General features: G+C 36.2%; 1 protein-coding gene across 11 annotated transcripts in view; it reads left to right on the top strand.

Moving 5' to 3' along the window:
• Positions 1-579: 579 nt before the first annotated feature.
• Positions 580-13725, top strand: part of SLC39A12 (solute carrier family 39 member 12) — a 34293-nt gene continuing 21147 nt past the window's right edge. For 4 of the 11 annotated variants that reach the window (XM_065050883.1, XM_065050878.1, XM_021299986.2 and 1 more), the window contains exons 1-5: positions 581-776; positions 1880-2232; positions 6202-6483; positions 9047-9254; positions 11693-11895. In XM_065050883.1, coding sequence (XP_064906955.1) covers positions 1963-2232; positions 6202-6483; positions 9047-9254; positions 11693-11895 — 963 coding nt within the window. In that variant the 5' untranslated portion in view covers positions 581-776; positions 1880-1962. Of the gene's footprint in view, positions 777-1879; positions 2233-6201; positions 6484-9046; positions 9255-11692; positions 11896-13725 lie in introns of those variants that run through there. The other 7 variants (XM_065050882.1, XM_065050881.1, XM_065050886.1 and 4 more) reach the window with 5 other exon arrangements.

Below are 13725 nucleotides of genomic sequence, written 5' to 3'. Positions count from 1 at the left end.
TATGACTGGTATGTACTTGTCACCCTGGAAATCTGTCAGTTGTGACAGTTTTCACTAACTTCCAGTGCAATAATAATGCAATGGCACGGTGATGTAAATGTCGACTTTGTAACAGCATCCCTCTGGAAAATCTGAGTGGGTGGAATAATTTTATTTTTCACTGCAGTCTGAGCTATCCCAGCTTTTTTAATTGATGCAAATATGGCACAGAATAAGTGGAGATGAAAGAGCCCGTTCTCTACGGACAGTGTTTCCCAAAGAAAAATAATGTTTTTTCTGTGGAGGTGCCTGAAAAGATTTCAACTTCTATTGTCATATTTGCATAAATAAGTAATGCTTTGATGAAACAAATAAATTCAGATTTGTTGCAAAAATTGATCAGATAATGTAGTAATGTAGAGAACAGAGTGCTTGCATCCATTACCCATCGTAATGAAATACATTCAATAGATTTTATATGTCTTGCACTGCTAAAATAGAGACTGTTTACATAAAATGATAACTACTAAAATATGTGAAATACATTCAACAACGTGATGCCTAGAACTTGCCAAGAAGAACATGTACTAATTCCTATCCACCTCCATTGTTACCTTAAGAGCAGCTCTCTCCATAGCAACTGAAAACTTTTCAAGGCAGCAATAAACTAATCCTCTCCAGCTTCCAGAGCACCATCAAGGAATTTTAAAAACCTTGGACTTCCAGCAGCTAAATACTTCTGAGGATTCAGAAGGCCACAAAGCTAGATACACAAGCATTCTTTTTCCCTTCAGAAGGTAAGAAAATAATGTTTAGAAATAAATGCATCCTCGTAACACATTCCTAACTGCTAATGGTAGAATATATCTAAACACCGAAAGGTTTTCTAACATCTAAAAACATACTAATATTTATCTGTGTAAATGCCAATTTGAATTCAGCAGCTATTTTTTCATTTTAAACACTCTGTTAGCAGAGTTTTGTTTAAAGTAAGACACACAAGTATCATATGGCAGTTAAAAGAAGCTGAACTTATGTGTGGTTGTTTAACATATGTGCATTATCATCTGAAAAATGCATGTCACTGCCAGCATCTGCTTGTCAATAAAATGAAAACCCTTTTGTGGAAAACAGAAGTGAAACTCTTTTATGTTTCTTACACTTTGATTATTTTTAAAGCAGAGCTGATGTTATATTGTGAAGTATAGTGGCAAGACAGATTTACAGTACAAAATGTCTTTTGCAGCTAGAGTTAGCAAGTTAAGCTTGTTGCTTTTGAGGTTTTTGTCTTGTTTATTCACTGAGTTCTGTGAATGAAATTATGGTGTCAGTTTTGTAACTCTTTCATCTGGTCATAACATATCACTGATTTTTAAGTATGTCATGTTCATTCTTCTTTTGTGTTGTATAGTTGGAGTTTGGTAATGTTAATAAAGTGTTTTGAAAATAAAACCTGCTCTGTATCATTGCTGTGTAACATAATTACTACACATTTCTATCAGAATCAGACTAGTAATATTTATTTACTTCTATTTTTGCTACTAAAAACCTGTCTCGTAATGGAATGAAAGTGAAAGCTATGGTGTTTTCCTGTTCTTACTGAAGAGAATTATTAGTGAATGCAATAACATAATACTGAAATGAAAACCATACACTTAACTTTTATGAGGAGGGAAGGGCACTTTGAGCAACCTCTTGTTGGTAATTCTACAGAAGTTTTAAGGCCATGGTTGTCTTAGTTTCCTGCTGTTCTGGGCTGTAAAGCCCTTACAGGCTCCCTGTTGTTCAAAAACAGCTTGTCACTGCAAATCAGCTTAGCCGACCAATTAATAAATCCTTTCAAACATATTGTGTTCACACTAATTAAAGGGTTGGGGTTTTTTTCCCCTTTACTATTCAGATTCCTCAGGTTTGAAGTTTAAGCTGTGAAGTGCAAACAACAACCCAACATTCAGTGCAGATCACGCGCTGCAGAAAGAGGAGATGTGTTTTCTGACCAAGCGTCCAGCTCTTGGGGTGGTATGTTCTGCTTTCATATTCAGCGTACTCACTACTGAAGGACAGCCCGGGGAAGAGCGTGGGCAGGATGGCAGTTATGCTCCCGGCCGAGGCTATCTGATGGAAGTTTTACGCGTTCTTTCAGCTGACAACAATGAGCTCCACATGAACCACTCACGAGAACTGGTCAAAATGTTACTGGAGAGAGCTGAGTGTCCACAGCGGATTTATGGCATGCAAGAGGATTGTAACCTGGTTAGTGCTTCAATTAATGAGGGATGTCTTTACAGGATCATCAGTTCATTCTAAAATTATTTATTAGAGCGATACTCTCCTGAATACAAAACTTAAGCATGTAAAACTTGTTATTGCAGAAAAGAAATTGTCCCTGCTTTAATAATTCCATTCTTAACTATTAATATATATTGTTTGAGCTCATGAAGAGATATTCCAAACATGACAGGCATTCCTCTAGAAGCTCCATGCTTCAGTCACATGACACTAATAATTTTCCTTTAAAAGATATCAACTGTTTCTTTTGCAACAAAGATTTTTCTGCTTACCCCGATGTAACTATAAAAGCATGAGCATGAATTTGGGACACAGAGGATTTCCACTGTGGAAATACATAGGTAAAAGTCGGGGACCAGTTCTGGCACTTCGGTTTTGTTCTGGATTTTAGTTCATAAAATTAAAATTCAGAAAGATTTGTCTCAGATTTATGTAGCAGTTTAGTGAAATATTCAAGATTTAGAGAAGGGTTTTGGTAAGAAGCTCCATTAAAGGAAAATCAAAGGCAGAACAATGAATCTACAAATCCAAACTGAAACTGGAAGCAGTCCAGGGTTCAACTTCACAGAAGTTTCCGTTGTCTAAATGAGTTGAGAGTATTTTCAAAACTGATTCCCAATTTGACAAATAAAGGAACAAGTATAAGAACATCATAGACTATAGCAGGACAGAGAAAATATTAAGTGAGCAAGTTAGCTGAAAGGGATTACGAAGGGCTGGGTGAGTGTTTGGTTAACATTACTCTAGCTCTGGCATTGTTCAGTGACCTACATACACCAGAGTGTCACTGAATTGAGATCTTTTTCTCCTGTGCAGCAGACAAGTACTCACTTAATTGGCCCTTTCTGCACAGGTTCCCATTTTTCGTACTAGGCTCAAAATGAAATTTCATACATAAATTATGTAGGTTCCTGTTATTCATCAAATGGGTAATTTTATGAAGGAGATTGTGCAGTTTTTCTCTTCGCACATCTGTGTAATGCATATGTACCAGATATAAAACCAGATCAAGAGCTGAGAATGTATTCATCAGTAATGTGTAGAGAGTCCTTCTAAACTTCACAAAACCAGAGCGTAGGCATTCTTGTTCTCCCTCTTTGTTTTGCTTCTCTGGATTGCCATATTTTTTCCTTGTATTTGTGGAGAGTATGCCCCTGTTTTTGGATGGAAGTAATCTAAGCGAAATTAGCTGGGTCTTACTTTAGTCAGGACTTCCACTCTGTTTAGACTTCATCTTGGAATTTTTCCTGTGGGAAGAATTTGAATTCACCATTTGCAGTAGTCCTCAGCGTTGGCTGAGTCAGTAACACTGCACACATCCTGCACTACTGGTGTCACATGAACACTGTTTTCTGCACAAAATCTGGAGAGAGGGGCGGCATCTTCAGTCCCATTCAGCAGTGTGCTGAAATCTTGCAAGATGATTTAACAAGATCTCATAACTCAAAACAGCAGAGCTGTGCAAGAAACAGTACCTTCAAGTTCATTGAAATGTGAAACAGAATGCCCCACCTTAGCTTGGCATTTTCTTTCCCATACTTGTTGGGAATAACTAATTTATTTCAGACTCAACATTCCTTTCTAAATCCAGTCATACCGCATGAATTTGTATTCAGATTTTTTTTTCCATTTTTTAATGATATCTCCAGGGGGTATCTAAAAGCAGTGAAGTTTAACATCATTTTAGACCCTTTTTTGGTTTGTTGTTACATATTGGCCCTGAGACGCTTTCAGTGGGGGCTGGCAGCTATTGAATGACATCTGACAGCTCCTTATCTCCTAAGCACACAAAATTAATATATTTCTTGCAGTGGTAAGATAATTTTTTCTAACCTTTGGCCTTTTAAACAAAAGACACTCAGGGTTCAGTGTCCAGGTTCAAAGTTGGCCTCTTTTTTTATAGCAACTAAACATTTCTAAACCAAGGTGATGCAGTCGATTGTGCCTCTAAAATATTAGTAACAGCCAAATAACCAGTGATGAACAAATTTATGTCCTCTTGATATCTCCCCAAGGGTCACTCTGTATGGGCTACGGACATATTACGAGGTAGCTGCATCTTTTACAATGCACCTGCTTCCTTCCCATCAGCAATCTCCCTTTCAGTCAGCTTTCTTACAAGAGCAAACAGCTGCCTCGCTGGTTGTAATTTATCCTCACTGGGTTTTGAACTCTTATAGGTCTCTAAAAATGTTCCACTACATGCAGTATGTTTATTGTACTCCTATTGAGTGTTTGAAAAGGCTGACTGACTAACTTTTGGTCTTTTGGGACAAAAAGCAGAATAACTATATTCCTCCTAGCCCAAATACTAATACTCAGAGACATGCACTCAAAAAAGAATTGTAGATCTTGTTAGACAATGTAGGCAGGGCACAGTGGGTCATGCTGTAATCTACTTTATTTACAAGTATAAATATTTCATTGGGAAATTACCATCCACAGTCCTCTTTTTCTTTTTTTTTTTTTTTAGATTGAATATTTGTGATAAGTTAGAATTATTTCTATTAAAAAGTAGCAGCTCTCTCAATTCCTCCAAGGAATATTGGCTCCTGAACATGACAATGTGTATTTGATTCTACTCAGCTTCCGTGCAGGAAAATAAACTGACATACAAGCTGACTTATACCAACCAATGCATCATGCTTGTAGCCACAAACAATTTAGTCTGACAAACTATGTTCTGTCTGGATTAATTAACTTATTAGATAGTAGCTTAGATCCTCCCTTTGTACCTTTATGTGTTGTAGTTTCTTCTCTGTAATGTACAGTCCGGCTGCTCTACCATAATAATTCAGATTAGCTGGCACCCCTATAACATGCTTAGAAGAGAGCCAGTTGGAAAACAAAACAAAACAAAACCCAAAACCAAACCAACCAACAAAAAAAAACCCAACCAAAACCAAACAAAAAAACCCACAAAACCAAACCAAAACAATAATAAGAAACAAATCAAAATTAAAAAAAAACCACACACACACCCAAAAAAACGCAGCTACACAATGAATGACGATAGTTAGACTATCTCTTCAAGAAACATTTTTTTTTTTCTGAAATTCAGTATCTTATTTTCCATAGCCTGAAATAGAGCTCTATTAATCTTCTGATTTAATTTTAAAGATTAACTTTTGCTTGCACTGGCAAAAGTTTCTGTAAAGGCTCTTTGTATCAATAAAAATGAGATTTTATATATATATATGTATATATAGAAAACCCTGTGCTCGGATAGAAAGCCTCAGAGGGTGAATATATCATTTCAGTCCATCTTGAAATGCATTTGGAGGACTAAATGGTGTTGAGACCTTGTGCTGGGTCTATACACTGGACCAAATTGTTCCAGTTAACAGAATCCATTGAGAAAAGATTAAAAGAGTTGTATGATTGCAGGGTAAGTTAGGTCTCTTCTCAGTGCATTGAATATAATATAACTTCTGTTTACACACCCTGAACTAACTACAGTCCAGATATGGTCTTTGTCTAATAACACAGACACATATAGAACACACAGGTGAAAACAGGATAGCCCTCGACTCTGTCTAATATATTTATAACCAGAAATAGATTCTGTTGAAGTTAGTGGAAGACTTTCAATTCTCTACAATTATTGATCAGAGTTAGTCCTGTTTTGTAGTAAATCTTAAATCCCTTGGACACTTGACATTTCTTAAAAAAAGAAGGAGCTCTGGAAAATCAAACAAAAAACCACACACACAAACAAACAAAACAACAACAACAACCCATAGTGTGATCTTGCAGCCATATAACTACAACAAATTACCTGCACCTTCCTCCTGCTGATCCATTAGCCTGTATTTGTAGTGGCTTAGGTTTTATCTCTTAAATATCAGAGTTGAATTCTCCTCTTCTCATCTCTAATTGCATTTGCAGATGACTGGCAATGTTGAATTTCCACTTTTTCTTATTTTTTCACAGTGCCTTGAACCAGATGCTTTGTTAATAGTAGCTGGTGGAGATTTAGAAGACCGTCTCAGCGAAGAAGTATTTGAGAGAATTTCTCTTATTCTTCTCTACTACATTCTTCATCATAGAGATGTGTGTTCTTCAGAACTCAGCTTGAGTAATAAGGATTATAAATTTTACTTACAGAGTATGCTTAGTTTAAGACATGATGAAGACTGTTATTATTTTTCGCGGAATGAAACTGAAGATATTTTGGCTGCAGTAAGGCAACATTTTAAAACTTCTGAAACCCAGGTAAAGAAAACATAAGTAAAAATACCTTCATATTTATTACTGATAGAATGCCTTTAAGCTAGTTCACACAGTGTTTTGGTATCATGGTCCTCCAGAAAACTGGTAAATGTGAGAGCACCGGCTGAACATAGGTCTTTTGTTGTACGTGCTGTTTAATACCAACTTTCTCCTTGACTTGCTTTTGGCATCTGCTCCCTAGCACTTCCACAGGGTCCACTGAGACATGGCTGGGAAGACAGCACATGTTAGGGACCTTTCTCAAGAGGTAATTCAGATGCAGTTACCCTGTTTAGGGCAGATAGAAAAGGGTATAGCTGTGTAGATGCAGGATCTTGGACTAGGCTTCAAAGACAGAACGTACTTTCTCATATCTTGTGTCTATTAGTATAGATATCGTAGCAGTGACTGTATTTAAATGGTAGAAGGCAGAATAGTTCCAAAATTGATCTGTCTGTATAGCAGAAATGATGAATCATTTTCCTGTGATGAGATCCTTGTCAGGCCCTGCACTTCCATGTCCATCCAAAGCAGGGTGGAATAAGGAATCCGTCCAATTATATGATGGTTTCCTTCAGCTGGGACACATACATTTGTGAGTAATTATCTTCCAGCATGGATATGTCTTATAGAAAAAGTGATACAGATAAGCTTAAATTTAAAGTGGGGAAAAAAAAAAAAAAAAGAAAAGAAAGAAAAAAAAGAAAAGAAAAAAGAAAGGAAAGGAAAGGAAAGGAAAGGAAAGGAAAGGGAAAAGTAAAGAGAAGAATATTGAGTATACTCAGCTAAAAACATCCTTTTAAAATCAGGAAACACACAGCGAGTTTTCTCACCACCGTTTATTATTCCTTATTTCAAGTAGGGTATATAAAATAATATAATAATATTCTAGAATTCACAATCTAAAGAAAAACTGTTTTCCTTGCCATGGGCAATAAAATAAGTTTTGCCAGATTAGATAACTCCTAAAGTACAGGTTGACCTACTGGGATAAGCCCCTTCTATCTGTTCATCGTATAAAGTTAAATCTGGTTTCTTGCAAAGTTTGCATTTTTCTTTTTCATTTCATTAGATTTAAATTTACAGCACACTGTAGTAGGTTTTCCTGTGCAAACAGAAGACAGCCAGGAGTCCTGGCTGTGCAGCAGAATGCTGAGGGCCTCCAATTCCTCTTTCTGTGTTTTGTGTTATCATTTCCCGTCATAAATTATTCATTGACCAGTACTTTTGGTTCTGAGTCTTGGTGAACGTTCTGACTTCCAAGAACTCCAATGGTATCTGGGCAACTGTAAAGAGGCATCGGTGGGTATTTGGCACGTCAAGATAGAATAACAATGCATAAAGTGCTTGACTGTGTGGTCTGTTTGTTTATGCTGGCAGTAGAATCAGTTGTTAAGCCTGTTCAGTAACAGACTTCACTGCTCACTGACATGAGGGAAAAGAGGAGTTTTTTTAATGAAAGGTACTCAAAACATTATGGACTATCTAATGCTTAGAATCACAACACCCGAGTTATGGAAAAGGGCCAATGATGTGGGTAGTAATAGCAGAAAAGCATTTTTAGTGGCTCTTTATATTTTTTGTTTCACAGAAAATAACTTCTTCACAGTCATAGCAGCTAATATATTACCTTAAATGAGAGGTGAAATTTCGGCTTGTGGAAATGCAAATGTGTAAAGGATGGATGGCAAAAAAAATGCCAGCCTCCTTTCTCTAGTGTTTAAGGCATATATATGGAGAGATGAGTATTTCTAAAATAAGTAACTGCTGTAGTGGCTCATCTAGTTGACCTTTCAATTTAGTTAACAAGAGTGAGAGACAAACTTAAATAATTTTTGCCAAATTTTCCATGTTTCTCTCAAACCCCGACTATTTGCAGTTAAAATAAACATGAAAGGCAGAAATGGAAGAAAACAGGGTTAAGTTTCCAGGTAGCTGAGGGAGCTGTACCCTGCTCCCTCACTTCAGACCCACACACAGGGCTGTGCACGACTGACTGCAGCTCCCGTTTGCTCACCCAGGAGGGAAGTCACCCATTCTCTGCAGAATTATGTCTGTCCAGATTGTCCCCAGATAACTGCCCCATAATAAATTATTCACCCCATTTAAAAGATGGTGAACTAAAAATATGAAGACAATTCTTTCTGAAGTTTGAGATGAAGAGTTAAAATATGTGTTCAGTCTTTCTCTTGTGCATTAACAAAAATTCCTCCCTTTTCTGCCACTTTCTAGAAGTAGATGTAGATGCAATTGAGGAGGATGCAGGAATGGTAGAAACAGCATGAAAACAACACTAAGCAAAAAATCACCTGAATGAAGGACTGTACTTCTTCCTTGTCAGATACTGAGTAAAATTTCAGGCTTTTTTATTCTATGTCTGTTGTCATGAAAATGTCCTGTGCTTTGCATTTGCTGTCCTGCTGTCAATTACAGCTTTAATCTTGGTATTTTTTTCTACCCTGTCTGTCTCTGAAAGTGTTCTCTCCAGTTTCTCCTCCTGTCACTCTGAATATTTAAATGGAGGTGACCAGGGCTGTCTTCATGCTGTTTTCTCCTCCTGTTTCAGTGTGTTGATGTGAGCACTCTGGAGAAAAATGCTGATATAATGGGCAGAGATGGTGCTGATGAAAACACACTTCCACGCCTGGCTGCTTTAATCATTACTCTGGCTCTCCAAGGAGTCTGTATGGGGAAAGCAAGTTTGCCCTCCCCAGAATTCTTTATAAAATATATTTTTAATTCTCTAAACAGTACCACTGAGCTCCAAGTGACCGGTAAGCTATTTACTTGTCTCTGGTTGCCTTTTGCAAGACACATTTGATATAAACTGTCTTTAAATGCCTAAAGGACATTTTGCGTTTCATTTTAGATTTAAGTAGTGTCTTCTAAATTTAAAAGCAAAGTTTGAAAAATACTCCTTATTTTTATATTCTCTGAGAGGTATAAAACAAATTGTTATTGTGATTAGTAAATGTGTACCATCGCATTAATTTATGACCTAATTGCTCAGCACAGTTTGGACTACCCAGGAGAGCTCTGAGAGTGGCAATCTAGCTGAGGGGGCAGAGTTCACAAGGGCCTAGTTTATCTTGCCTCTTTTTGCAGATCTGGGCACATTGCAAGACTCGTTTAGAGGTTGATGGGAAATTCAGATCAGACACCTTAGTCACTCACACCTCAGTGCAGACATACCTCCAGAAGAGATGAAGTAGAGGCAGGCCACTCTGTTTTGACCAAATGCTCTGATATCTGCCTAATGTACTCAAAATCATATTTATAACTTGTGCTTGCTGACCCAGCTTCTGATCTTATTCTAGACTCAGAGACTGGGTACTATGCAAAGTTCACTTTTTCTTCAGGAGCTCTGTTGCTCGATGTATCAAAAATGCTACTTGGCCAGAAATAATTAGAAGTATAGGAAAGTTCTAAGTGGTCAAAAAAACTGAAAAGGGAAAACACAAGTGTTGAACTCACAGCAGCTGCTGTTAAGTTCTGTAAAAGACTGTGCATGCTTAGCAGTGTAAAAAATTAAACCATCAGGGGCCAACTGTGGATTTAGAAGGTTATTATAAGACATTTCCTTGTTTGTGGTAACTGCTAACAGCAACACTTTACAAGCTTTCCAAAGCACTTTTTTTAAAGTTACATTAAGTATAGGTTAAAGCAACTTGAAGAGTTGAATTAAGCATAGCTAAAAACATTTTTACTACCCTTAGGTTACAGAGAGGTGCACTGAATCACAGAAAAAAAAATAAAATAAAATAAAAATAATAATAATAATAATAATAAACAAAATCCTCAGCCTTACATTTGGACTCCTAGATCATACTTGCATAAACTGGTTTTGCAGCAAAATCCTTCCTTTAAAATTCCCAAGCCAGATCTTCTGAAGTAATTGACTCATAAGGATGGATGGAGCCATCTGGGCACAGTGCTACTAAATAGCTATAAATGGTGAAATCCAGGCCCAGTAGACACAATAGGAAGACTTTCTGGTTAGTGGAGTTAGGGTGTCATTCAGAGAAACAAAAAAAAACCAAACAGTTTATTACAGAGGAAGCGTATTTTAAGCCTAAGCTAATTAAATCATCCCTTTAAATTTATTTTAATTCTTAATAGTGACTGGAGGAAAGTGAAAAGAACTGGAAGCATAAAAAAAAAAAAAAAAGGAAATAGAGTTGGCTACATTAGAAAATAAATCTAGCTTTAGCTCTGTTCAGATCTGTTTGCTCAATAGAAAGAAAGCAGACAAACATCTTATCACAAGCCTTTTTTGTAAGACTTGCCATGAGGAACATATCATTTGCTTTTTCTGAATATGATATTAAAAAAATAAAGTATTATTACATGGGAAAGTTCTTAATCATTGATCTAACTTCCTTTAAAATTAATTTGTGAACTGCCTTTGTTTCCAATGGACAAACTCAAGTTTACTAAAAGATCACTATGGTTTCAAATTGAAAATGCAGGGGTGGAGGAAGGGGATAAATAAGATAGGATAGAACATGTCCCCTCATATAGCCAAGCATTTCAACAGTAGGCACACCCATTGCACCCACGTTATCTCGTGGGACAGATCCGTGCAGTCTCTCAGGTTTGGATTAGGGATTCTGGCTCCCTCTTTCCCACTTCAGGGCTGTAAACAAGCGTGCTTCCAGATTAGCAGTTTAACCAACCAAGAGGGAAAACCTGCTGCCCTGTGTTCCACTTTCGCAGTGCGAAGGGCAGGGCAGCATCCTGAAGATTGTGTTCAGAACACCCTATAAAGGTTCTGTCTTCCTGGTCTTTCTGCACTATCCAAATACCATTGTGTCTTGGCATGTTGTTCCATTTACACATGAAAATTTGAAGAATAATAAAGCTATTCAACAGTAATTTGTAGATAAATCGGACAGAGATTGATGATTAAATGGACGATGAATTGTCTTCCAGTCAAATCTGTTTCCCCCTGTGTTAGTCATAGGGAAAACATCTGAGCGTGGTACTGTAAAGGCTGAGTATGTTGGTGTCTCGAACTTCTAGAGCTGTTAAGCAGATATTGCCTACAGTACCAAACCGAGGAGAGAAAAAAGTATAAAAATGAGGAGTTTAATTAATGTTAAAAATAACAAAACTTTAAAAATTACTTTTGGGTTTATCTTTTTAAATGTGTGTTTTCCCATACCAACATATCTTTTTTTTTTTTTTTTTTTTTATTCTAATGAATTACTAGAACTAGAACAACTACTAAATGTGCTTACAGTCAAAAAGACCTGCACTGTAAATGGACAGTTCCACAGTCACAAAAGACGACGTTATGGTATGGCAATCAGAGATACTGGAAACAGAAATATTACAGTCAAGGAAAACCATCCAAAAGGAGACTATCTGAAAGGTTATTTTGAAGATGGTGAAAAGAACACAGATTGGGACCAGGTTAATTTATTTTAATGTTATTATAATATTAGTCACAGATTTTCAGTGATGAAAGTACGAATTGGTTTGCAAACACTGCATTATTTGAGGTAAAGTTTATTAATTTCAAAAAATAATGTAGATACTGATAAGAATAGATTTTTATGTCTTTATATTTGTTTAAGTATTAATTGGGTGAAGAACTTTATGGATGTTGAACATGTGATTAATGTAGCTGGGAAGAGCTAACAGACTGGTTAGTGTTACATAGAATCAGGTGTTTCTGCACGACACGGAGGACTGTAGTACCATGGCTTCAATGTTTTCATTGTTGTTCTGTACCAAGGAAAAGTGTAAATGAAGGTTTCTACATATGTTGTTTTTAAAAGGCTTCTGTAAACTGAAGGGTAGGCAGTTCCTAAGAGTTTTCATAGCCATCTATGGACTCCAGGAGCCTCTGTTAGAAAGTATTGAGTCTGTAAGACAGAACTTCAGCTACTACCCAGTATCCTCTTTGAGGGCTTTGAAGGACAGTGGCTTACTGCAGGTGATTTTATCCTTATTCCTAACTATTTGAAAATAAATAATTTTTGGTTGTATCAATGATGAAGATGGTAACTGACTTCCATCCTTTAGACTGGAAGACATTGCTTAGATAAAAAAGAAGACTTTGAAGTATATACTTAGTATGTATTTTGGTGTGTACCTTTGAAATATATACTTCAAATAACATGTTTCTATTGTTCTCAGTTCTTTACAATTTAATTTAACTCACAGACAATTTTTCTTCTCCATTTAGGAGAATAAGGGATGCGCAGATTACTTTTTCTGTGTGGTCATTTATGATGTGGAACTGAGACAAATGGGATCTTGTTAAATACCATTCTGATATACATTAATCTATGTAATTTTACCGCATTTGGAATACATACTTTATCAATACATTTATTTATTTCCAGTTGGCCACAAAAGAATCATGCCGATGAGCATTGTGAGGCATTTAGTGAGGTCTCAAAATAATTTTAAATGAAGGTCATTTTAAATGTGTTTCAAATTAACTTAAAATTTATGAAGGACAGAAATCAGTAGTGATACTATCTCTACAAGAAGTAAAATTGTTCTCAAGCAATAGAAGAATTTATAAATCACAGTTTTTGATTTCTTTAACTTCTGAGACTAACTGTAACTCAAAAGATAAGTGTGCAGGGGAGCTATCTGAGGCCTGGGAGTCAAATTGAGAGCCAAATATTCTGTATAGATGAAAAAAAATCACAAAGAAACATCTGGGTAGAAGACAATTTATCATCTCTATTAATTCCTAGTTTCTCAGTTTTATTCCATTCCTCTTTCTTTCTAGCTGTGTCTTTTTTCTTTGACATATCATTGCATTAGAAGGCTTTGTGTTTCAGTGTTGTGTTGCTAATTTTGTCTCCCGCTTTCTGCACAGATCTATGATAGCCATTGTGCTCCATTAGTAACAGATGCTGCTACATATGAGGCATTGACTCATCTATGGCCTATGTTTGCTAACTACATTAAGATCTGTAATTTGATTTTATGATAGGAATTATATTTTGAAACATTATCACAGAAAAAGGTCACTGCCTTCTTTTTAAGTCATCATTGTCTCTATTGATTTTAAAAATGCATATAAAAGAACTAAGTAGTAGATAATCTAATAAGAGCAATAATATTAAGTTCCATTAAACTACTTCACAATATCTGTGTTCATTTATTATTCCTCATTAAAGAAACATGGATTTTGGAAACCAAAATCATCCATCCATCCAGTTTTCCATATAAGAATATGCAAATTTGATTTATTAGTTTTCTACAGTATCATCCTGCAGG

Source organism: Columba livia, chromosome 2 (genome assembly GCF_036013475.1).
Source record: "Columba livia isolate bColLiv1 breed racing homer chromosome 2, bColLiv1.pat.W.v2, whole genome shotgun sequence".
Taxonomy (NCBI): Eukaryota; Metazoa; Chordata; class Aves; order Columbiformes; family Columbidae; genus Columba; species Columba livia.
Note: the sequence above shows the minus strand (reverse complement) of the source record. Positions and strands in the feature narration are given on the sequence as shown.